At 62.8% G+C, this 25,566-nt stretch overlaps 1 protein-coding gene across 1 annotated transcript in view; it reads left to right on the top strand.

The window, feature by feature from the left end:
* PTPRS (protein tyrosine phosphatase receptor type S) overlaps window positions 1–25,566 on the top strand; it is a 97,915-nt gene that overhangs the window by 15,375 nt on the left and 56,974 nt on the right. The window contains exon 2 of the mRNA XM_053898225.1: window positions 19,756–19,942. Coding sequence (XP_053754200.1) covers window positions 19,852–19,942 — 91 coding nt within the window. The 5' untranslated portion in view covers window positions 19,756–19,851. The remainder of the gene's footprint in view (window positions 1–19,755; window positions 19,943–25,566) is intronic.

Here is a 25,566-nt window from a genome sequence, read left to right as displayed (position 1 = left end):
GCTCCGTTATCAGGTGGACAGCGAGCCCGCAGCTTGAAAGGAGAAAGTCAAATCCAACGCGTTAAGAAAGCCAGTGAACCGATCGGCTCTCGTAACCGAGAAGGCTGATGTTAGAGTAGCCGAGCTTCAGGCATGGCTTGATCCAGGCGCTCAAACGAGGTGTCTTCTTCTTTAGGTGAAAAAAAAGCGGAGCCAAGTTGCTCAAGCCACTTGCCTGAGGCCACACAGCCGGGAGGAGACTGAGCCACAGGTCAGACTCCCCTTGCTCTGAACCTAAAGCGCACGGCTTGGGAAGGTTGTGCATGTCGCAGATGGGAAACCTGAGGCTCACAGAAGGGAAATGACTTGCTTAACTGTACCCAGTAAGCAAGGAACAGAGCCTGGGATTTGAATTCACATTAAAACCCAGGGTCTCAGACCTCCCGCCACGTGGTTCCCCCTAAACCACAAGTTCAGTGGTGGATCGGTCCAGCCGAGGCGGGGAGAGAGAACAGGCTTGCCAGAGGCCACGCTGACCTTGGGCCAGCTCTCCCCTCCCCGCCCGAGAGGCGCCCACTCACGTCCCTCCTGCCGGCCGCCGCGGATGGTTATGACGCTGTCCTCGCTCTTGATGAACACATCATGGGTGACAGGTGGGGAGGTCCCTGCCGACCCTGGCCCCGTGCCAGCCGTGGGCCCCGGCCAGGCCTGCCCAGCTCTGCCACCGGAGGAAATGAGATTGGCAGCCAATTGCTCCCCTCCGAGCCAGGCGCCTCACTCCCCGATGCCCAGTTTCCTACACGTTTGCACGGATTGCTCAGGCCTGGTCCCCTCTCCCCACGGTTGTCCCACTGACTCCTTGGTGCCCCCTGCTGTCTCCACCGGGGCACGGCCCTGCCTCGGTCTGCTTCGTCCTTGGGCGTCTTCGTGGCACTTATGGGGCACCTACTGTGTACCGGGTGTTAGGCTTGGCCGCTGGCGGCCTTTGTCATTCCACATCCCCCTCCGCCACCTCCAGCCTGTGACCTTGAGCGGGTGGCCTGACGCCTCCGTGACTCAGTTTCCTCCTCTGCCAAACGGAGAGAATTAGGCGCGGCGTTAACGTGCGAACCATTTCGAGCGACGCCTGGCACACGGCGTGGGGTCGTAAACGTTAGCAAGTACTGTTGCTTGTCTTTAAGTTTGTTCGTTTGGAGAGAGAGCGAGAACGAGCAGGGGAGAGGCGGAGAGAGAGGGGGGGAGAGAGAGAATCCCGGGCAGGCTCCGTGCTGATGCAGCCAGCCCGACGTGGGGTTCGAACTCGCGAGCCGTGCGATCATGACCCGAGCTGACGTCGGACGCTTAGCCGACCGAGCCGCCCAGGCGCCCCCCGCCAGTGCTGTCCCTACTGTTCGGGCGGCAGATACAGGCCCCCGGTTCTCCTCCCCGCTTTGCACGCACCCCGCGCCCACGGCCCCACGCTGCGCGCCTTCGCCAACCGATGACCGGTGCCTCCTCTTCCGGGCCGCGTGCTTCGCCCCTGGCGCGGACAGAGCCCCGTCCACCGCTGCCCCGTTGCCACGGCCCGAGCCTGGTCCCACGCGGGCGTCGGGCGCGACTCTGAGGTTCCGTGCGGACTGCAGCCCGTAGCCTCGGCTGGGCCCCTCCCGGTCGGCCGCACGGAGACGCCGGCCTCCCCCTGCACGGCCAGGCGGGACGGGAAGGGGTGTCGGCTTCCCTTGGCTGCCCCCGCGGAGACACTTGTGCCTCGGGGACGGCGTGGGGCTTGCGACTTTTCTCCCGCGCCCCGAGAAGGGCTTTGGAGCGTTGACAGCAACAGGAGCGTCTCTCGGGGAAATTCACCGGTGGGCATTTGTTGGACACGGTCTGTGTGCTGGGCCCCGATCCACGCGCTGGGAACGGAGGGCAGCAGACAAGAGTTAAAAGCCCGGGTTGAGCGTCTGACTCTTGGCTTCCGCTCGGGTCACGCACGAGCTCGCCGCTCGGGAGTTCGAGCCCCGCCTCGGGCTCTGTGCTGCCTGCGCAGGGCCTGCTTGGGACTCTCCGTCTCCCTCTCTCTGTCTCTCTTAAAAATAAGTAATTATTAAAAAAAAAAGAGAAAAGTCCTGCTCTCGTGGAGAATCGCGGGGAGAAGGACGAGAAACAAAGTTTTTAACTAGGTTCCTGCTGAATGCCTTGCTTGTAAGACAAATAAAGCCACGGCGGGGGGGGGGGGGCAGGCAGATGATGAGTAGGGGTTATTTTAACTGTGGAATCAAGGCAGGCCTCCCTGAAGAGGTGACGTTTCAGTAAAACCAGCGGGAGATGAGGGAGTGAGCAGTGTGGGGTTCTGGGGGACAAGTGTTCCTGGTTAGGGGGAACAGCCTTTGCAAAGGCCCTGGGATGGGACCAGGCCTGTTCATGGGAGGGAGGAACCGGGGGGCAGGGGGGGGGGCTCGTGTGGCTGGAGCAGAATGAGCTCAGGGGAGAGAGAGGGAGGTGGGAGGGCAGGGGGGAGACGGGCAGGAGGCAGGTCGTACAGGGCCTTGTGGACCACCTGGCGTATTTGGGCTTTTACCCTGGAAACGCCGTGGGCAGACGAGGGCAGACAGGACTCAGGGGCTCACGGGCGCCCTCTGGTGGCCGCGGTGGGGGGGGGACGGAGGTGGGGGTGAAGGTCAGAGAGGGGCAAGGAGGAGTGAGACTGCCTTTGTCCAGGTGAGCGGGTGACAGGGGGCGGGACCAGATGGAGAGGAGGGTGGAGGGAAGCAGGGGCTGCAGGGTGGGGGTTGAGCCGGGATCAAGCTGATTCCTAGTTTTCTGGCCCGAGCATCCGCTCAAGGACAGCGGGGGCAGGCGTGGGGGCCCCTGTGCTACCCCCGCCAAAGTTCCCAGAAGGCCGAGGGGCCGCTGCTTCCCGGAGGCGTTGGAGCGGGCTTCCTGGAGGAGGCGGGTAAGGCCGAGGTTGGAGCGCTGTCAGCACCAAGCTCCAGGGGGGCTCGCGGGTCAAAAGTGGCGGAATTTGCTGGAGGCCTCCCGTTGGAGACGACGAAGGGGGCCCAGCGAGGTTGAGGCGCTTGCCCACGGGCACGGACCCCACTTGCGGGCCCACGCGCCCTCCTGTCTTGCTCCTTTCCCTTCTCCCTCTGCGTTTCCCACCCCCAGGGCTGCCAGCTTCAAGTTCTTGGTGGTTTCCAGGCTCCCCCGGGCTCCAGCTTGGCACTCACCTCCCGCCTCCGCGCGCCCGGGGCCTGGTGCCAGGCGGGCTCGAGGGACGGGGGTCTTGGTGAGCGCCCTCCTCCCTTTTACACCCAGGGTTTCCTCTGCCCCTGCCCCCGCCCCCCCCCCCCACGCTCCCGCTAATGATGGGCGAGGATTGGGAGGGAGCAAGCGAAATTATATACACACGAACATATAAAAATTAGTTTAGGATCTGGGCCAAGAACCACTTGCGCTTGGCCGGGCATTGTGGGTAATTCATCGCCGATTACCATAAAAGCCAGAGCCTGGCTGACAGGCGGCTGTGGGGCTTTTGTTTAAGATTCTGAGGAATATATAATCCCTCTCCCGGCCTGGAGCCCACGGTTTCCCCCACCCCCCGTGGCTGTGGGACCCCCCCCCCCCGCCCCACCCATACTCCCCACCGTTGAGCGCAGGCCCCCAGGAAGGCTGTCGGGCTGGCACTTCTCAGGCGCCAGACCAGCACTGGTCCCATCGGGGGCACTGCCTCGGGGATGCTTGGCTTGGCACTCAGTGCCCACCGTCATCGCCTTGTGATGCAGCGTGGCCCTGGGCCCGGTTTCCCTTAGTCCTTCCTCCGCTCAACACACATTTATTGGGCTCCGACTGTTTGCATGGCCCCACGTGGGATGCTTGGGTGACCCAGACGGCTGCTACCGTTTGAGAGTCTGGGGGCTCCCGGCCGATGAGCAGGCAAGCGTTTATCCGTCTTTAAAGATTCCCCATCTCTTCCCCAGGAGACGCAAATTAAAACCACAAGATCCCATTCCTTGTCCGTTCGCTTGGCAAAAATGTCTGGAGCTGTTGTGATATCCAGAGAGGCGACGGCGGGGTGGGGTGGGGGTGGGGGACCAGACCCTCTGGGCGCCACCAGCAGGAAGACCAATGAAGCACGGCCGCTTTGAAACGTCTCTCATTTTTCATTTATCTTTCTGGACAGAGAACCCGTGCACGTGGGACACACAGTTGAGGGCACAGGGAAGAATGCGCGGTGGAGACAGTGCCTCCCCCTCCCCGCTCCTTCCCTGCAAGCGGCCACCCTCCTTCCGGGACAGGGGTCAGTAGACTCCCTGTAAAGGTCCGGAGGGTAAAGGCTTTGAGCTCTGTAGGTTGCAGGTCTCTGCGAAGGCCGCGGGATTCAATAGGGGAGTGAATGGGTGTGGCTGTGTGCCAATAAAGCTTTATTTATACAAACAGCCCGAGGGCCCCGTTTGGCCTGTGGGTTGAAGTTTGCCCCGCCCCCGCGCTGCCTCGGGTCTGTCCAGCGTCTGCCCTGCGCTGATAGAAACGCTCTGTACCTGGGTCTCTAATAAGGCGGCCCCTGGCTGCCAGTGCCGTTGAAATGGGAGCGTTTGAAATGTGGCTAGCCTACCTGAGGCCTTGAATTTCCCCTCGTATTCCGTTCTCCGCCTGATCTCAGCCAAAAGGCTGAGAAGCGATACATTGTAGCCCATTTTAACGTCAACAGCCACCCGCTGCTGGGCACGGCTACCATTTTGGACGGTTATCTAGAGAGATCTGTGAGCGCTCAGTGGGCGGGTAGATGTGTATCCCTGTGTTTAAGCACGTGGTAGCATCTTTTCCGGGCCGTTCTGTACCTTGGTGGTGTCTTTCCCCCCCCTCCCCCCCCCACTTAAAAATATAGCATCTTACAAGTAATTTCATAATTGTACATCTGGCTTCCCCATTTCTTTTCACAGCTGTGATACTAATCTCATGATGCGAAGAGATGCTAAGCTTGTACATGACTCTTTGCTTCCTTGCCCTGTTACGTATTGAGCCAGTCCCCCGCTGGCGGACTCGGGTTGCTGTTAAGTCTTTTGCTGTGATGTGTCCGTCAGATGAGTTCCCAGAGGCGGTGGGAGCAGGCCCAAAGGGAGCGCGCAGCCCCCTTCCCACCCCGACCCCCTGGGCGCCAAGAAGGAGACGGTGGTCCCTGCGGGGCCCGGGAGGCATTGACAACTGATCGATGCGTGAGTCGCATTGACCACGGCATTGGGTGAGGTCGAGAGAAAAATGGAGCCAGCCTAAGGGTCCATCAGCAGGGGATAGAGGGGCGCAGCCCTGTGAGGGGGGGATTCAGCAGGGGACGGGGATACAGGGGCGCAGCCCTGTGAGGGGGGATTGCACAGCAGGCGAGCAGAGGGTCTGGGGATACGTGGGCTGCTTAGATACCATGTCACTTGAAAGAGCGCCTGGCAGGGAAATGATACAAACAGGATACAAACAGGATACATAATACGGTTTCACTCGGTTCTCGAGTTACCTCTGCTCCGTGACCTCGTGGCAAAGATACGCAGAGATCGGCACCGAGCAGCAGCAGAGGTGGCTTCTGGGGGCAGAGAAGAGGGACTCTCCCTTCCTCCCTTCCACAAATGTGTCTGCAGTGTGCCAGCTGCTCTGTGTTCCAGGCAGGAAGAATTTTTTAAAAAAAAGCAAATTTCCTGCCCTCTTGCGAGCTAGCCCTCCAGTTGGGGAGGGAGAATAAACAAAGCACAGAAGGAAAAAAAAAAAAAACCCCGCGTCAGATGTCAGGGGCTGGTGTATTGCTCTAGGAAAGAGAAAATTCAGGGAAAGGGGATGGGGAGTGCCAGAGTGAGGCAGAATTTTAAGGAAAGGGTCTGGGAATGCCTTGCTTGAACAGAGGTGGTGAGGGAGAGGGAGCCAGAGAGGGTTCAGGAGAAGAGCGTTCCTGGCGGATGGACAGAGGGTGCAAAAGGCCTGGTGGCGAGACCTCCCCAGTCACTCGCTGAGCCCGAGCAGGTGACCTTCTGCGCGCCTGTGCGCCCTCCCATCACTGCTCCCAGGGAGCACCGCCTGCCCGAGGCAGCCGCTGGGCGATGATTAACGACTAATAATAAAGATACTACGTTGGGAGCCAGTGGTCTGTCCTTACGCCTCCCAAGTGGCAGCCAGCCCCTGCCCAAGTGTAGACGGCTTAGCCCCAGATGGGCTCCGTTAGAGAGGCTGTGAATTCCGGGGCCCTGGGACTGGAGAGGTGCGGCAGGAGAGCAAGGGCTGGGGAGGGGAAACTGAGGCCCGGAGAAGTTGGGAAGCAGCTGGGGTTCAAGTCCCAGCTCCTCCAGTCATTAGTGGGCCCCAGTCCCGTGCCTCAGTTTCCCCACCTGGAGAGTGGGAGGATCACAGTAGCAGGCTCTGAGGGGGTTCAGTGAGCTGCTTCTTGCACACCCAGCGCAGGAGTAACAGCCAGCGCGCTCGGCGACAATCTGCCGCGTGCCCGGCTCGGTTCCGAGCGCTCGGCACATCCTAAGTGCTTAGCGAGCATTCCACCTCCTCCTGGAAGCCTGCCTCCTCCATAGGTGAACTCCCTGAGGTCGGGCAGGGGCCGCCTGGGTCATCCTGTGCTCAGCCTGGTACATGGGTATACAGGAGGTGCTCTATAAATGCAGGTGTGTGTGCAAAAGGAGAGTTGTTACGGGAGTGTGCTGATGGTGCATCCCTCAGATATGTTCATTCTTCAAAGGACATGCCCCACCCCGTATCCCGGTCATCCCGTCTCCCCGCTGTACCAGTCCCTTCAGTCCCTGGAGCTCCGTGTACCGGCTTCCACCTCAGGGCCTTTGCACATGCCCATAACCTCCCTCTGCCCGGAACTTCCTCTTTACTCCCGTCTTTGCATGGCTGCCTTTTGTCCCTGTCCCTGCCTGGAAGAGAACCCTTGCAGGTCGTCTGCCGTGATCCCCGGACTCAGGATAGCACCTGGTGTAGCAGTGACCGAGACTGGGTCACTCCCTCCTTCCCAAGGGAGGTCATTCGAGGGCTGCACCCACCTTGGCCCCAGACACCTCTCTGGGCTGTGCCTCAGTTTCTGTGATCTTTAAAGGCCCCCGAACCCACAAAAATCGGCCCCAGGCATCAGAACAGCCAGTCCTCTGCACAGGTGGGAAAGCTGAGGCCCAGAGGCCGGTAAGGACTTGTTCAAGACCACAGAGCACTGTGGGGACAGGGCAAGGCGGGGGGGGGGGGGGGGGGGGACACAGCCACAGGATGGGGCTGTTTGGGGGCGGTCTGTGATGGAGGAGGCATCCGGCCTCGCGGAGCTGCACAGACCAGCAGTGACTCCCCTTTCATTTTGCAACAGTTCAAGGAGAAAAGCTCAGTCGGGTGCAGAGTGATCTTTAACACCAACACCTGCCAGTCTCTTTATAACCATGCCGGCTGCTGGCTTTAGCAACAGTATCCAGGGAAAATGGGAGAACCGGGTACATATTTTCATTGTAACAATTTTTTTCTGGCGACTTTCAAGGCTTGGCAGTTAGCGCCCGGCATTACCGAGTTCCTAAAGTAAATTAGTTTAAGGGAGAGGCATGAGCCAGTTGAATGAGAGATTTAATGAGGGATTTGGGGATGTGGCAGAAGGAGGGGAGGGTTTGGGGGGGGGGGACACCAGGCACGTCCTCACTGGGGACCTGGCGAGTGCAGAGAGGACACAGCCAGATCCAAGAAGCCAACCGCGGCTGGTTTAAGGTGGGAGATGGGGTGCCAGGCCGGACCGGGCCTGGCATGGGGAGTACTCCTTCTACCGCCTTCTAGAGCTGAGTCAGCTGCAGAGTGGAGGCTGGCTATGGCTCGGGCAGCAGTGGGCACATTTCTGCCCTCGGGGCTGGAGCGGTCCTTTATGTGGCGGCTGGTTTGCAAGCCAGGTAGAGACCCAGGGTCAGACCGCAGCTTGTGGCCCCAGATGGTGGCTTCCGGCCTCTGCCCCGTCTCGCGAATCAGCCCCTCCGGGCTTCCCGAAGTCGCTTAAGCCATTCGTGTGTTCAGTCGTTCACTTAGAAAGCATTTACGGAGCACCTCCTGTGTGCCAGGCCCTGGGACGCAGCCGTGAGCAGAACTGACACGGCCCCACCCCCCACCCTTCCCGCCTCCCCGACCTCAGTCTCCTGCGGGGGCCCCCAGAACTTTCTGTGACTCTAGAAATGTGCTGTATCTGACCCCCCTCCCCCCCCCCAGCCATGCTGGCAACGTGGCCAGGGTGAACTGAATTTTAAATTTTGCTCAGTTTTATCCACTTTTTTTTTTTTTTTTTTTAATTTTTTTTTTTCAACGTTTTTTATTTATTTTTGGGACAGAGAGAGACAGAGCATGAACGGGGGAGGGGCAGAGAGAGAGGGAGACACAGAATCGGAAACAGGCTCCAGGCTCCGAGCCATCAGCCCAGAGCCCGACGCGGGGCTCGAACTCACGGACCGCGAGATCGTGACCTGGCTGAAGTCGGACGCTTAACCGACTGCGCCACCCAGGCGCCCCAGTTTTATCCACTTTTAACGTAACGAGCCACGTGGGACAGCGGAGATCTCGATAGTAAACAGGTGATTCTTTCGGATGAAAATAAGTTGTCGAAAGAAGAAACAAACAAAAAAAAAAATAGAAGGACGTATGATGACGGTGACAGGGTGGCTGCCTGAGCGATTAGTCAGGGCGTCTCTGAGGAGGTGACGTTTGAGGGAGACCCGAACGGTGAGGAAGAAACGGCCGTGAAAATCCGGGGAAGGTGTTCCAGGTGGCATAGACAACATGTGCAAAGGCCCTGGGGCAGGGCTGGGCCCGGTGGGTTGGAGGAGCAGCCAGGGGGCTGGTGCGCCCAGGAGGGCCGGACCTGACTCGGGTGCTCACGGGCGCCCCGCGGTAGCTGCTTCGGGGAACGAGGGCGGGAGCCGGGGGATCCGGGTGACCGCCCCGGTCCCGCCGGGCAGGGCGGGAAGGCTGCATGGAGAAAGATGGACGAAGTCCCAAGACATTGAGGACGGAAACTTGAAAGGAGGGGGCTGCCGTCGGCTGAGAAAGGGAGCAGAGTTGCTGGATCCAGCCACACCTGAAGGCGCCCGTGCTGGATCTGTCCAGAGGGAAAGGAAAGCGGGGGGCCCGGGGGAACCAGCAGGTGAGAAGGGCAGCCGGGGAGCCAGGGCGCGCCTGTGGTGGGCAGTCTGCCTGCCGTGTAGCCGGCAGGCGGACACGGCGCCGGGAGCCTGAGGTGAGCGTGGGCGAGGTGGGCTTTTCGCCGGTCCACACTCAGGGCCCCCGGGTCGTGAGTGCCACGCTGGGTGGGAGGGGCCGTGGGGCAAGCTGGTGGAGAGGAGAACAGAGAAAGCTGCCCGACCAGTGTCCCTTCTCAGGAGGCAAAGGACGTGGAGTTTGGTGACTGCCCCTCAATGAAACTTCCAGGGACTTTGGCCGCAAATGTGAGGAATGTGGGACGGCTTGGGGCGGGGCGGGGCGGGGGAGGGCTGGGGGTCCTGCCCACGCGTGCCCAGGGTGCAGGTTTGCCCACAGCCCTATCAGGACGCGTTTCAAAGGCTTTGAGGGCCTCCCGGCGGAGTCCTCCTTTGCCGGCGGAAGGTTATCGGCAGGAAATGATGAGGCGCAGCCTCATCTGTGGCTGTCCCTGTCTCTCAACGTCCCTTCTAATGGAGATCAAGCGGGGACCAATTAAACTCTGTGGGCAACTGGCCGCGTAATACTGATCCCCGCTCGGAAAGGAAAAGTGCCCATTTGCGCCCGGAGGAGACTGGGAGGAGGCAATCAACCTCAGGACCTTTGCACTTGCTGCTCCTCCTGCCGGAAACTCCGTTCCCGTAGGTGTTTGTATGTCTGATTGGCTTACTTCATCCCGGCCGCCCCAGAGGCCCCTGCAGACCTCTCCCCGCTCTCAGGGCCACGCGGCGAATCCTGTTCTCTTTTTGGCCTCTTGCGTAACCGCCCGGCACGATGTTATGGACAATGTTGGTGTCTCTGTGGGTGTCCCGTCCCCGCCCCCCGGGGGTGGGGGGCTGGGGGGCGGGGGAGCTGGCTCTGGCCGGCCCGCCGGCCGTGTCTTCAGCCCAGCACACAGTAGGTGCCCAATAACTCGTTTGTGGACGGAATGAATGAACACGACCACGTGCTGGCGGTGTCTCTCCGGGCGAGGGGTGGGTTGGGAGCCAGTCTTATTTTCTTCTTTATGCTGATTTTCCCTAATTTTCTGCTGCACGCGCCTATTTTATAATTAGAAGGAAAGTTATTTTGAAAAAAATTACCCCCAAATGTCCCAGCTGCGGGAGCTGACGTGATCGGGCCCCGCGCTCCTCCCCAAGGGCAGCTGCCTTCTGGGCGGATTCAGAGGACACGGCAACTGCGCGTTCAGGGGGCTCCCAGGGTCGGCCCTCAAGGGCACCGGCCGGGCCACGCGGCCGGGAGGGTCTGCCCGGAGCTGGCTGTCCCAGCCTTCCAGGGGCTGTCATCAGCCCTTGGGAAAAACCGGCCGGCCCTACCTTCTCGGTCTGTCCAGAATGTGCCCCCTCCTCCCCGACTCCCTGTTTCCACCTGGTTCAGCCCCCTTATCGCTGGTCTGAGCCCTGACGGTCCCCTCGGCCCCGGCCCCCACCTCCAGTCTGTCCTCCCCGCAGCAGCCACCAGAAGGCGCCTGTGAGCACCTCAGTCCTCCTCTGCCCTCTGCCTACATCCCTCCAGGGCTCACGCCTCCCCTGGGGCAAAAACCCGAGTCCTTCCTGTCGCCCCCAAGGCCCTGCATGACCTTCCCCGTCCTCTCTCAGCCCTCTCCCCCCTCCCCCTCGCTCACTCTGCTTCAGCTACACACACCTCCTCACTCCCCCTCCCCCATGCCAGCCAGGTCCTGCCTCAGGGCCTTTGCACTGGCTGTGCCCCCAGCCTGGAGGGCTCCTCCCCAACATCCACGTCTCCTTCAAATTCTCTCAGCTCTTTCAGGTCTTAGCTCAGATGTCACCACTTTACCCCCCACGCCCCCTCTTTCATACTACACCCCACCGCCGTGAATATCCCCACACACATTTTTTTTTTTTTTTTTTTTTTTTTTTTTTGTAAATCTTTGGAGGACTTACCACCAACTGACCCACAGCGGTTGTTACCTCTTCTGTTTCCCATCTGTTGCCTGCCCTGGAGTGTCGGCTCCCTAAGGGCAGGGATCTTTGTCAGTCTTCGCCACTGCCGTGTGTCCCCCAGGGCCTCACCTGGGCCTGGTGTTCAGAAATGTTTGTGTCAAAAAAGAACGTGGGGGAAAACGGATCCATCACGAGGACGCCATAGAGTGTGGCCTCTGGGGGGGGAGAGTAAGGTTGGAGAGGCCTCTCCTAGGCGAGGAGGGTCCTGACTGTTTATGCAAATGTTTGCTGAGCACCTACTGTGTGCCCTCAGGCCCCGTGCTGGGCATGTGCTCTGATCAAGGCAGAGGCAGCCCCAGCGCTGCCTGCCCTCTGAGGCCCCAGTCTGGCGGGAGAGGTGGACCCGTACCAGGCAGTTAACAGGGGGTGATCAGAGCCACCATGAGGGGTGAATGGGGCACCGTGCAGATATGGGCCCCTCTGCTGGGAGAGGCCAGGTACAGGCCTCACTCCTGCCCCAGATCCCCCCACCCTGACCAGGGGGGTGGCTGTGTTCCCAGCCCGCTGCGGTCACACCGTCGCAGGGAGGCAAGAGGTCATCTCCGGGGGGACGTGGGCAGGAGGCCCAGGCGGGGCAGGGCCAGTTGGGGAGGAGGGTGGCGGGTCCTCCCGCATGTTTGCCCCGGGTCACACAGCCTTGGGCGTGCTGACAGCTGGCTTAAGTTACAGATGGGGAAACCGAGGCCCGGAGAGGTACGGGTTCTTACTGGAGATCGCGTGGGGAGTCCCTGGATTCAAACCGAGGTCTGCATGAGCCCCGTGCCTGGACAGAGCACCTACTGTGCTCCCGGTTGCATTTCCTGAGGGCCCACTGTGTGCCCAGCTGAACTGGGGGGACGCCACACCCGTGTTGACACAGAGCGCCTCCCGGATGCCCCGCGTGATGCTGGGGTGCCAGATGGCCCACCTCCTAAAGCACCTACTGTGTGCCTCCCAGAGTCCGGGCTCTGGGGGAGAGACGATGTCAAAGAGTCAGCTCAGTAGGACCTAAGGGGGCAGGTGAACAGTCTGCGGGCCGCACACTTCGCAGAGCGCCTACTGTGTGCTCGGTACTTTGGGGACTCCAGTACGGGCCTCCCCAGTGCCAGAGGAGGTGGGGTTAAATGTTCCATTTCGCAGAGCGAGGAACTGAGGCACGGAGCGCCGAACGGGCAGATCACCCAGCAGCAATGCCGGGGAGCCGTGGGGGGTGGACCCCTGGCCAAGGCAGCCATAGCTGGGCGTGGAAAGGCCACCAGGGGAGGGGGTTGTCCCTGAACTTGATCGGGGTCTCCCCTGGGCTGCCAGCTTCCTTCTCGCCACTGGGCAGTGAGCTTCGAGAGGGGGCTTAGCATTTTAGCGATTTGTTCTTTTTGGGCTCTAGGCCTCCTGCAGCGTTGTGGGTAAGGGCTCAGCCTCTGGACCCAAACCTTGGTTCGACTCCCTGTTCCTCCCGACCGCGAGCAAGTAACTTCTCTCCCTCTTCTCCCTTTGCAAAGCGGGGTGATGGTGGGGGTAACGGGAGCGCGTACGTGTGCGCACGGTATACACTAAGAGCCCAATCAATACACGTTCCTAAAGGAACGGGAAGCATTTTCACCAGGGATCGGAGCAGATGGGGAAGCCGGCCCCCTGCGGCGGCTCCTGGGTCTCCGCCAGGGTCCCCGGCCCCCCTTGACCAATTCCCCGAGCGCCCTGGGCCCGCGGGACCTCTGTATGCCCTGCCCCTCGGATGGAGTTTTCAAACCCGCACGGGGCGGCAGCGCAGGCCCGGATTGGCTGCCCGCGTGGGGCTGCCCCTCCTCCTCCCGCCCCCCCCCCACCCCTCCCGCCCCCCCGGGGTGTCTGGGACCTGGCTCGGTGGCCCCATCTGTTTCCAATCTGGCCCTGTGCGCACTCTCCGCCCCCTCCTCAGGGCTGTGGCTGGCGTGGGGGCCTCTGCCTTGGTGTCCCCCGCTCATCCTACGGGACCCCAGCAGGGGAGGGCGGGGGGAGCTGCCTTCTGCCCGCGCCCCTCCCCCACCCTGGGGGGGGGGTGCTCGGAGTGCAGGGGGCGTGGCCTCTGTCTTCCAGCCCAGCCTGGGAGGGCATCTTTCTGCCCCTTCCCCGACCTCCTGTGTTTGGCTGTGTTTGGGGAGCCCTCTGCCGCCGCGTCCCGCATCCAGCCCCTTCATCCGTTGCCATGGCCACGATCAGCGCCTGCCAGAGAAGGGGGGGGCGGGGTGGGGGCTCCCTCTGGGATCAGGCTTACGAAGCGGGGGGTATCTGGGGCTGTGCCCCTTGGGGCACCGCTTCGTGCGTGTGCACGTTGGGGGAGCGCGGTTACCCCCTTGGAGGCCTCCTCCTGCTGCCCCCCCGCCCCCTGAAGGTGCTCCCCACTAGTCCCCCCGCCCCACTTCCGGCGGGGGCCCCGCCCTGCTCCGGAGCCCCCTCCCTGGGCCCGCCCCCTGGCCGCCCCGCCTGCAGTCCCCGCCCCCGGGCCCGCCCCCGGGCCGAGCTCGCGGGGCCTTGGCCTCTCCCGAGTCCTCGCTGCGCGCCGCGCTCCGGGCGGACCGAGGGACGGGCGGCAGCGGGCCCAGCCGAGGGGGCCCGGGCCCCGATCTCCGAGCCGAGATCCGCGGGGTGAGTGCGCCCGGATCCCCTTCCGCCTCGAGGCCCGGGCTGCGCTGGGCTTTGTCCCCCTCCTTGCCTCCCCTCCGGGCTCCCGGGAGGGGGGGGGGTGACCCCCGCTTTCTCCCCCACCTCCGCTCTGCTCGGGCCGGTCCAGCCACCCTCCAGGGACAGCTCAGCCCCCTGCTGCCAGGCGCCCCTCCCCCCGCCCCCAATTCAGGCCAGTCGCTGGGACTTAGGAAAACTCCGGACCGTTATGCTCCGTGGGGTCCCCTCCCCCGCCTGGCCCCCAGCCCGACCTCCTCCCCCACCCTCCTGGGGGCGGAGCCAGGGTCCGGGCGGCCTTCTGCCAGCCCAGGGGCGCCCTGATCGGGGTTCTGCATCCCTCCGCTGGGAACCGGACTGGGGTCCCCCTAAAAAACTCACAAAGTTTTCCTCTCTTTACTTGTCCCTGTACCCCCTCGGGTCTGTAGATCTCAGGTTAAGGCTGTACCTTGTTGGGGGCTTTAATGAACTGGGGGGGGGCTCAGCTCCCACTTTTCCACTTCCTGCTCCTGTCCCTAAGCTCCACGCCTCTGTCCCCCGTCATTGCCCACCAGACTCATATCTCAGCACCCCCTTTTGTTCCCTCCAGCGTCCTGCTTCCCAGGATTCCTTCTCAGAGCCGTGAGCCACCCAGAGGGTCTTGCTGTGTGACTTTGGGGCTAGGGGTCCCAGCCACCCAAGTCCTGCCCGCCCTGTCCTGAGCCTCCTCTCCACCCCTAAGTGTGCAGCAAACCCTCAGAGCAGACGCGAGTAAGCTACAGCTGGAGGCCGTGTCCTTGTCAGCCTCTTCTTCCTGTGATGTCTCCCTCTGGCCTCGGTTTCCCCCTCTGAAATGGATGTGACCACAGGGATGATGTGGGTAAAGTGCCAAGTGGCCGGGCACCTTCCCAGGGTGCAGACGGGGCTGCCATCTTGGAGGACGACAGACCTGTGATGGGGGGACACACATGGTGTGGGGGTAGCCCCGAGGGGGCCCTTGATCCAGGCTGGGACACCCAGGAGGGCTTCCTGGAAGGGGCGGCAGCTCAGTTGAGACCTGAGGATGGGTGTGAACGCTGGAGTTTGATGGGGGTTAGGAAGGGTGTGTTGGGTAGTAGGACTGGGATGTACTCCTACCCCTGTGTGAGCCAGAGGGCAGTGGCGAGGGGCACCAGCCTGGCCCAGCAAGGCGCTGGGCATGCGACATGATGGGGTCAGCAGTTCTGAAGGCTGAGGATCGGAGTCTGGATTTTAACGGACATCGATGGGAGCCATGGAATGTTTGAGAGCAGAGGAGGGACAGAGTCAGACACGGCCACTCCCAGCCCCAGGGCGGTGGGTCATGGCTGGGCTAAGGAAGGGTCCTGGGATAGGGGGAGGAGTCCGGAGGGGTCAAGATTCAGTCTGGGGTGGGGACATCTGTGGCTGTGCCCTGGAGGGTGAGTCCACGGGTGGGCCAGCTTGGGGAGGGTGTATCGGGTCAGGGTGCCCGTGTTGCGAAAGGCCCAGAGGCCTGAGGCGGACCAGTGCCTCTTGGGGGCTGTGGTAGGCTGTGGGAAGGGGCAGCAGGGTGGGCCCAGCGTCACACCCTTAAGGGTGGAGTTGGCAGCCGGGGCACCTCGGAGGTCGACTGAGAGCTGGCCTCTGGCCTGCGATCTTCGCCCAGCCGGGCGGCCTCCGTGCTGTGTGCCCCTCACCTTACAGCCGCCCCTCTCTGAGCTCACTTCCTCATCTGTCAAACAGAAGGACGCACAGGTAGCATTTAAGAGGGCTCAGCACACAGTGGGGACACCCAGCTGGCATTGCCCATTCCTCCCTGTGGGGCTGGGCTTGGCTCCCTATCCGCCCCTCCTGTCCACTCCTGGCTGCGGGGGACCCCTGGGGACACAGCACCCAGAGCGTTTTGATGGTTAATGAAAGGCGGCTCCCTTGGCTGGTCTCAGCCCATTCTCGGAAGGTGGCAGGGCGGGCCCTCCCCGCCCCGCCCTGAGCCCTTTTCCTGGGTGAGGTGGGGGACATTGAGGCCCCAAGGGGGAGAGGGGCTTGGCTGGACCCGCTTTGAGGCCACCAGTGACTACAGAGGTGTTTGGACTCTCCTTAACACTTTGGTGACATAGGGATCCAGGAAGCCTGGAACCCCAGGTCCTGCCTCGAGGGTCTCTGAGGCCTCAGAAGAGGGATTCTGGGTAGGAGGAAAGTCTCCGGGCGCAGGAGGGAGGGGATGGGGGGCGGGGGAGGTTGTGCAGAGCTGGGGACTCTTCCCTGGTTTCCAGCCTTACCTGCTGCCCCTGGCCGTGGGCCACGGGCCGTGGAAATCCCCTGGCGGGTGGCCTGTGCCCGTGAGCCCCCCCCCCAGGCCAGGGCAGACCCTAAGGTGGGGGCAGGGAGAGGCACTGGGGTGTCCTCAAGCCTCAGGGGACAGCCTCGTGCATGTGGCACGGAGCCTGTTTGCTGCCCAGGCCTGGGTCATAATTGCCCCTTTATGCTCCCTGCTCTGCGTGGGTACACGAGGCCGGCTCCGGGATCTCGTGACCCGCACCCTGGTGACCGGCCAGAATGGGTATCTACCCACGCCCTGTTATCTAGGCCTCGGAGCCCCCGGAGGCAGCCCGGAAGCCTGTGCTAGGCCCAGAGAGGATCATCCGCTTTCCTCAGATCACACAGCGGCCAGGGAAGGACACGGTCATGTGTTTAAACGTGGGCTCTGGACCCAAGGTCCCACCCAGGGGCCTGGGGCGAGTCCCCGCGCCTCCGTGAGCCTCGGTTTTCTCATCTGTGAAAGGGGGGGGGGGCACCTGCCTCCGACAGGCAGCCCCTGCCACGGAGGCCGCTCTCGCTGATGGCCCGGCGCGGTGGACGGGGCCCCCTCCCAGGGTTCTCCTCCCTCCCTCCCCCCCCTCCCCAGAGCCCAGCCTCGTTTGCCATCTGAGTTATTTTCTGCGACTCCCACGGGTGGCTGCTTCCTTGTTAACGGCCACGCCATCTCTAGGAGCTTGGGGTTGCCGCCTTATTCAGCCCCAGTGCACCTGCCTCAGTTTCTTTTTCTTGACAGGGGCAGGATTGGCGGCCCAGGGTGCTTTACCGCAAGAGGGGCAGGGAGGAGGCTCGGTCAGGTGTCAACCCGGCCAGGTCCCTCCCAGCTCAGAGCTGCCAAGGGCTCCTTCATGCCCTGTGGGTCCAGTCCGTACCTACCTCTCTGCCCAAATCTCTCCCCTCCCTCTCCTAGGATCTCTGGGTTCTGTTTCTTGCCCTTCCTCGTGCTGTTCCTTGTGCCGAGACACCCTCCCTGTTCCCATTCGCCCTTTAATTTTCAGCCGAGTGATAGTAAATGTGGGCAGCGGGCGTAGCACATGCAAAGGCCCTGGGCAGGACCATGCCCGGCATGTTGGAGGAACAGTAAGGAGGCCCGCATGGCTGGAGCAGAATGAAGGAGGAGGGAAGGACAGGGAGAGGATGGGGCTGGACCGGGTGGAGGTGGAGGAAGGGGTGAGACGTGAGCAGAGACGGGCTAGCGTTTGAAGGCAGAACTGATGGGACTCGGTGATGTTTTTCCTCGACCCCTTGCAGGAGACCCCACCGCCAGCGCCAGGGGCCCGCCTCGTGGCAAGTTCCTCGGGGGGAGAGGGGGGGATGGGGGCCCGAGGGAGCCTGGAACCTTGTCCCTTCTGTGGGGCATGTGGCGCTCCCCTCCCCGCCTCCCACCCCCCCTTCCCGCTGTGCCGTCCGGGGCCCTGGACGCCCCCAGGGCTGCGCCCTCCCTCCTGCACGGGCTGGCGGGGCAGATTTGGAGGCGCCCGTGCCCGGATTAGCCCCGTCCTGCCCAGACGTTGAGAAGGCGTGGGCCCTGCGAGGCCGGGGCTCTGGGAGCCAGGGGGTAATTAGGGGCCGCCCTGTTCTGAAGGCGGCTGCTCCTGGAGCCCCTCCCGGGCACGGGGCCCGTCTGGGACCTCTGCGCCACGCCTGCATTCGGTGGGGGCGGGCAGGCAGAGGGGGAGAAGGAGGTCACCCTCCCGGGGGTCCGTGGTGGGCCTAGCAGCCCCGAGTTTGAGCCCCCGCCCCTCCCCCGGGCAGGCTTTCTGTGCGGCCTCAGTTTCCCCAGAGGCTCTCCGAAGGCCCGCCCAGCTGACCCATGTTGTCTGGGCCGGAGGCCCCCCCCCCACTCAGGCGTGACCAGCGGTGGGCAGCTGGCTGTGGGCGCTTTTCCCCACCTGGGGCCCCCACCTTCCTGTTCGGCCCCTCTTGCCCACGGCGGGGGGCACAGGGGACGGGGCTGTGCCCTAGGCTTCTCTTTACCCACCTGCCGTGTGTCTGTGGTGAGGCCGCGTGCCTGTCTGCGCGTCCGTCTGGTTGACGACACGTCTGGGTCCGGGGGTGCGCGGGTGCCGCTGGCCCGGATCTGACCCCGCTTTTCACGCGGTTCGAAGGCCCCGCCCGCGACCCTGTGCGTGTGTGCGTCTGAGGTCTGATTCTGTGCCTGTTTCGTGGCCCACGTGCGGGTGTTATTTGCCCGACTCCGCGTGCGGACCCGTCTCTGTCGCCTGACTGTGCGAACGCACGTGTGTCTGGGGTCCGTCTGTGGCCCGTGTGCAGGCGTCCTTCGCCCTGTCTGGTCTGACTGTGTGCAGGGCGGGCCCCCCTGACCCTCCCCCACCCATCCTGGCTTCCCCACCCCTGACCCCGAGCCATGATCAGGTCACCACCAGCCCGGCCTCCTCCTGGGGCCCCTCTGGGGCCGGGCGAGGCGACCGCAGCTGGGTATTTTGGGAGCCAGAATCACAGGGACTTGCCCCATCATTATGTGGCACCTATCCCTGTGGTCACGGCCCGGACCCGCCCGGGGCACGGCCCGGGGCGGGCGTGGGGCCGACCCGGCCACCGGGGCCTCATCCTTGGGCCCCTCCCTGCCTCTCCCCGGCCCTCTGCCCTGGCTCTGGCCAAAGCGGAGAAGACTGGGGAGGGGGCTTGTGACCAGGGACCCTTCCACCCTGGGAGAGCTCAGATTCTGGGAGGAACGGATTCTGAGCGATGCGCGTTCACGTGTGATTTGCACCCTGGGGTGAAGGTGCGGAGGACGGCCTTACTCACGTCGGAGGCTGTGGGATGTGAACCGGGCGGCGGGGGGTGGGGAGGGGAGCTTCTGGAGGAAGTGACAGCTGAGCTGAGACCCGTCACGCAGCCGTGGGGGGACAGCAGAGGGCACAGCAGGGCCAGGGCTCGCCCGCGGGACTGAGCTCCGTGTGGCTGCGCCTCCGTGAGAGGAAGTCATAGCAGAAGCAGCTTCCTCTGGGGGCAGCGGGAGCCGCGGAGGCGTTAGAACAGGGCAGGGGGCAGGGGCCGGCAGGTGGGTGGGGGGACGATCTGTCTGGGGGCTGAACGGGGCCGAGGTGGGGCGCCCAGTCGGCCAGCAGCACCAGCTGGGGCCTCGTCTTTCCGGAGGCCCAGCCTGGGCGGGCAGGAGCCGGTGCTCGGAGCGCGCCTGGAAACTGGTGTTCGGTCCTGCCTGGGGGCTCGGCGAGGCTCTGAGGTCCGGGCTCCGTCGGGGTGGGGGTGGGGGCTCACCTGGGATCAGGACTCAGCCAGCGGCCCGGGGGGGGCCCGTCTCAGGCCGCTGGGATGGCCGCGCAAAATCCCACAGGCCCCGTGGCTTACGAACAGCAGCCCCGTGTGTCTCACGGTTCTGGAGGCTGGGAGTTCAAGATCAAGGGTCCTCTGGCCCCGTGCTCACGAGGCAGAGGGGCTGAGGGGGCCCTCTGGGGTCTCTTCTAGGCGCTAATCCCGTTCCCGAGGGCCCCACCCTTGTGACCAAAGGCCCTGCTTCCTAACACCGTCACACGGAGGGTGGGTTTCAGGGCGGGGATGTGGGGGGACACGCACCTTCCTTCTGCCTCCCCAGCGCCCCGTGACCCCCGCCCCATTCTCCCGTAACCCTTTCCCCCAACCCCATGACCCTCCTCTCCTCCCTCCGCCACGAAGACCCCCCGGATTGCCCCTCTCCCCTCTCACGGCGCCTCCGTTGTCTCTGCAGACGCTGTCCCGTCTGACGCTGAGGCCTCTTCGTGAGGGACCGGGGGGGCCGTCGCCCTCCAGGGCGGAGGTCGGAGGTCGCAGGCGGCTGCCAAGCATGGTGCCTGCCTGGGGCCCCGGAGTGGCCTCTGTGGTCGGTCCCGTGGGCCTCCTCGTGGTCCTGCTGGTCGGAGGCTGCACGGCAGAAGGTAAGCGCCCCCTACGGGTGTGCGGGCGTCTGAGTGTACACGTTTGCGAGTGGACGTGTGTCCCCGCCTCCTCCCCGGGGCCTCTGTGCTCCACAAATGAGGCTGCCTGAAGCACCCACTGGACCCCGGTCCTGGGACGTTCGGAGGCCGGTGATAACGATGGCATAAACAGCAATACCGGTAACGACGACGTCATCGGCTCTGTGCCGAGCCGGGTGCTAAATACAGAGTTGGTTAGAGCTGAGCGTGCTGGTTCCATGACCTTCCACAGGTGGAGCCAGGGGAGGCTTCTTGGGAGAGGGGGCATTGGAGCTGGGGCTTTGTGGGTGTAGGAGTTCGCTGGTGGAAAGAGCGTTACTGGTGAAGGTGCGAGCACGTAGAAAGGCCTGGAGGTGAAGAAAGGGGCTGGTGTCGCTGGGGGCGGGCGAGGCTCCGGTATTGGCAGTAACGTGGAAAGAATGAGGGTCAGCCAGCCCTGGGCCCGACACTAAGACCCGACCTACCGTCAGGGGCCTAGAGGTATCCGTCAGGGCAGCAGGAAGGACGCAGGGATCTGCGGTTAGTCTGGGTGCGAATCCTGACTTTGCCGTCACCTGCTGTGTGACCTCGGGCTGGTGACTCAACCTCTCTCAGCCTCCGTTTCCACCCGAACGAGACTCAGACGCGTCCGCGTCCCAGCATTCTTGTGGCAAGGACGCACAATAAGGCCCCGTGTGCTGCTTGGCACGTTGTAGGCCCACGGTCCCATGTTACCACCGGGCGCGGTAATTACTGCCGCCGGGCGAGCACAGAGACGCGCACGCTTGCCGCGTCTGTTTGTGCTTTTCCTTGTTTTCGTGTTGTTTTTTAGCAAATGCCGAACGCATTCAGATCAGCCACCACAGCCTGACGGGATGAACGCTGTTGTCACTGTTCCCGTCGTACAGATGGGGGAACTGAGCCACAGTGACGTTCCGTGACGGCCAGGAGGTGGCCAGGCTGTGTTTTGTGAGAGCCCCGGTTTCCTGACTGTCAATACCACACTCACCGCCCCCCCCCACCCCCCCCCGGGCCAGTAGCTTCCAGCCGCGGACCTGTGCCTCGCTGGGCTCTGTTCCCGGTAGTGGAACAGCAAGCCGAAGGTGCTAGGTGTTTGAGTATTTCATTCATTCGTTCGTTCGTCCGTTTACTTATTTTTGAGAGAGAGCGAGAAAGATCACGAACGTGGGGGAGGGGCGGAGAAAGAGGGAGACAGAATCCCACGCAGGCTCCCTGCTGTCAGCACGGAGCCCAACGCGGGGCTCGATCCCATGAAGCGTTAGGTCACGATCTGAGCTGTAACCAGAGTCGGATGCCCCGTGACCGAGCCACCCAGGGGCCCTCATTCACGTATTTAATGCAGGGTCAGCGTGTTCCCTGGGGCGGGTGGCGGGTGTCCCGGGCACTGTCGGGGGGGGGGGGGGGGGGGGAGGGTATAGCAGCATCCCTGGCCCCACCCACTCTCCGCCAGGAGCCCCCCACCCCCACCCCCAGTTGTGCCGACCACAGGTGGCCCCAGGCAAGAAAGCCTCGCCCCCAGCTGAGAACTACGAGTTTTACTTACGCGAGTTGAGTAAATAACGTGGTTACTGCTTTGACATCTTGCCGCGGTGGTTTTTGCCAGCCTTGGGGAAACTGAGGCTGCCAGAGCCAGAGACCCGTTGTGATTGAGGGGGGCCACAGAATTTGGGGACTACCCTGGCCTGGGTTCACGTCCTGGCTCTGTCGTGTGCCCACGGCAGATCTCTGCTCTCCCTCATTCGGTGTGTTTCTCATAAGCACCTACTGTGTGCCGAGCACTGGTTTAGACGCGGGACAAAAACGTCCCACCCCTTTCCGGAGCTCATCATCTAGCGAGGGAGAAGCACTGCGTGTGTTGAATGGTGGACATCTGGGGATGTGGGTGTGAGAGGAAGGGTGGGGGCTGCATTTTAAAGGGATGGGGGAACATCAGGGAAGGAGGTGGCATCTGAGCAGAGACCTAAGGGAGCTGAGAAGTGCACCCTGTGGGCATCTGGTGGGGGGGAAGTGTCCGAAGCAGAGGGAACAGTATGTGCAAAGGCCCTGGGGCAGGACCCAGGAATGTTGGAGGAAGCCCGCGTGGCTGGAGTAGAGTGAGCGAGGGGGAGACAGGGAAGAGGGGAGCGCCTTGGGGGCCTCAGAGGGGACTTGGGGCTTCTCCTCCGGGAGAGTGGGAGTCCTGGAGGGCTGCGGGCAGAGGAAGGCGGCACCTGGCTTGGGTGCTCACGGGCGCCCTCTGGTGGCCGCCGCAGGGAGCACAGACGGGGTGAGGGCAGGGCCCAGGTGACCGCGTTGGTCCCAGGGAGCAGGTGCACAGTGTCACCCAGGTGGGCAGCTGAGGCTGGCTCAGGGGGCGCTCCGTTGGTGGGCCCTGGGTCGTTATTGCCCTGTCACTTGCGGTGTCGCTCCTGCCCGACCCTCAGACCCAGATCTTCCTCCCCGAGGCCGAGGCATCTTGCCCCCGGAGGCGGGTCTGCTTCACAGGCGCTCTGTCCTCTGGGACCCCCGCGGGGGGGGGAGGGGGGCTACAGGCACCGTGATCTGTGCCGCCAGCTCCAGGGAATGGCCCCGGTCCTCGGGGAGCCACTGAGGGTGGGGGCTCTCAGGCCACAGAGGGCCCACGTGGGCAGCGGGAGCCCCCAGCCGGCTCCAAGAGGAGCGAGTTGTCCCCCAGAAAGGGCTTCTGGTCCTGCGGGGCCTTCCCAGGATGCCGTGGGGCAGGCCCAGGCGGGTTGGAGGGGCCCGGCGGGTGGGGTCTCTGGCTCTGGTCCGGCTTCTGCTCTGCAGAACCCGAGCTGGAAACACAGAACTCGGGCCGGGGCGTTCCACGCAGCCTCCGTGCTGTTCGTATCACCCCCCTGACCCTCAGGTCTCCTCATGGGTGACACGGAGACACCGAGGCGCTCTCGGTCCCGAGGACCCACCTCCCCGTTCGTCGACGGTGCTGTTTCCAGGGGCCGCGGGCCGCGCGGGCCCCGGGTGGGGTCCCAGGAGCTTCTCGTGCATCCCAAGCTGGGTGACCCCGAGCAGGTCTCACCCTTTCTGAGCCTTGGTTTTGCCTCTCTGGGTCCCCGGCGAAAGCATCACGCTGGGTGTCCCCTGGCCCGGGACGGACGGCCGCACCCGAGTGCCTTTCTTGTGTCGGGGGGGCCCCTTTGCCAAGAGGAGGAGGGGAGGGTTTGTCCAAACGGGAGACTGCAGGCGTCCACACGAAATGTTCGTGTGGGGGCGCGGCGAGCAGACAGGTCTCTTCCAGGCTTTCTGTCACCCCAGAGCCGCCTGGGGGTAGCCTGGGAGGACGTCTGCCCTGCAGAGAGGGGGGCCTCAGGTCAAGAGCCCCATTTTCTCAAGGGTCACCGGGGAGTGGGGGCGGCCCCGTGCCCACCCTGCCGAGTGGCACGGGACCAGGTATCTTGGCCCAGCGTGGTCGAGGCTGTGAGGGGGGATGCCCAGGCGGCCGTGTGCACAGAGGAGCTCCTGACCCAGCCCGTGGTAATCTGAGAAGGCTCCCCCGGGGAGGTGCTGGCCTAGGGGAGCGTGTCCGGGCTCATCCTCCTGCAGCCCACTTCCGTCCCTCCTTCCAGGGGCTCCCGAGAGAGGATTTCCCCAGAAGTGAGATTCCTGCCCCGGCCACAGTGACTTTCCTCCATGACGCTGGCTGGGGACGCATATGGCCCCAGTCACCGTTCCCGAGGCTTGGAGGAGGGGCGGCCGAGGCCGTCAGAGCCAGGGAGGGGCCGGCCCAGCCCCGGGCTCAGCAAGGAGCAAAACATCTGAATCAGGCCCACGGCCTGGAGGCGATAGGAGCCTAAGACGTGTGCCTGTGGACAGAAGGACCCCGGGTTCAAACCCGGGTGGTGTCGTCTCACAGAAGCTTCTTAACCCTGAATCAGCACGAGATGACGAACAATCACGCCTTCGTGGGGCTGCACACGGCGGCCAGTTTCCAAGAGATGGCCGCTAAAGTCCCACACGGTCACATCAGGGGGAGCAGAGCTTTGAATAAGGGAGGCGAGGCCACTCGGGCCACTGGGATGGGCACCCCTTGTTCAAAGCCTCGCCTGAGCCGTGGGTGGGAGAAGCCGGGGCCTGTGGGCACCAAGACCGGGCTCCCGAGGCCTCCTTGAGCTGCTTCAGGCTTCCAGGCATCCAGAATTTTCCAGGCGAACCCACGTGGGCCTCTGCTGTTTCCTTTGATCTCGGAGGCTTAGGGACCCGGGATTGCTGTACGTAGCTTGAGGCGGCCCCTTGTCTGCTCCTCCTCGGACCCCAGCCTTTTGCTTCCTTAATATTTTTCTTGTATCAGCTCACCTTTTTATCCAAATCTTGCGTTTTTTTAGAATATGCATGTTTTTGGGGAGAGTACAAGCAGGGGAGGGGCAGAGAGAGGGGGACAGAGGATCTGAAGGGGGTTCTGTGCTGACAGCACAGAGCCTGACACGGGGCTCGAACTCACGAACGGTGAGATCGTGACCTGAGCCAAAGTCAGATGCCCAACCGACCGAGCCACCCAGGGGCCCCTCAAAATCTTATTTCTTAAGAAATCCTTTCTGGGGCGCCTGGGAGGCTCGGTCAGTTAAACGTCCAACTCTTGGTTTCCATTCAAGTCCTGATCTCACAGTTCATGAGTTCGAGCCCCACATCAGGCTCGGGATTCTCTCTCCTTCTCTCTGCCCCTCCCGTGTATGTGCACTCTCTCTCTTTCTCTCTCTCTCAGAATAAAAAGTAAACTTAAAAAATCATTTCTATTTGGGGTGTCTGGGTGGCTCAGTCGGTTAAGCATCCAACTTCAGCTTAGGTCATGATCTCACGGTTCGTGGGTTCGAGCCCCGCGTCGGGCTCTGTGCTGACAGCTCAGAGCCTGGAGCCTGCTCCGGATTCTGTGTCTCCCTCTCTGTCCCTCCCCCACTCATGCCCCGTCCCCCCCCCCGCCTCAAAAATAAATAAACATTTTAAAAAATAAAAAAAAAATCATTTCTATTTATCGTTAAATAGTCGTAAATCTCAAAAAGGTAGCAGGTCGGAAGGGCTTCTCCCACTGTGTCCAGCCGCCTGGTTTCTCTCCTGGGGCGGCCCTCATATCTACACACGCGCGGGCTCCCTTTCCCCGCCCCATTTCTCTTTGGCCCTTTTTATGTTTCTTTTCACGCAAACAGGAACATCCGCTGTCCTTTTTCCCACGCGACAACATCTGTCCCTTGCTGTTCCTTCCCTAGTAGCGAGAGGCGCACCCTGGTCCCAGGATACGTTCAGCCGGTCCCCTTTGGTTGGATACGGACGTTGTTTCCCGAGGGACCTTGCCAGCCGGTCCAGCCCTGGAAGCTGTTGGGAAAAGCCTCGGGAGTGACTGAATTCGTTGAACGAGATACATTGTAGCATCGCTAGGAGAGGAAATCTGTTGTCCCTTTGGGCCCTTTGGAGGTTACTGTGAAAAGTCAGTAAGAAAGAAAGTAATGGCCATGTACCTCCACGGACACTGTCACGTGTCCAAGGGGCGGAGCTGAGGCTGTGGACGGGGTTAAAGACGCAGCAGGCCCCCCGCCTGAGACCTTCCTGGGGAGACTGAGTCCGTCAGATCAGTTGTG

The sequence above is a fragment of the Panthera pardus genome, unplaced genomic scaffold, assembly GCF_024362965.1.
Source record: "Panthera pardus isolate Hobbes unplaced genomic scaffold, ASM2436296v1 HiC_scaffold_8, whole genome shotgun sequence".
In the NCBI taxonomy this organism is placed as follows: Eukaryota; Metazoa; Chordata; class Mammalia; order Carnivora; family Felidae; genus Panthera; species Panthera pardus.
Note: the sequence above shows the minus strand (reverse complement) of the source record. Positions and strands in the feature narration are given on the sequence as shown.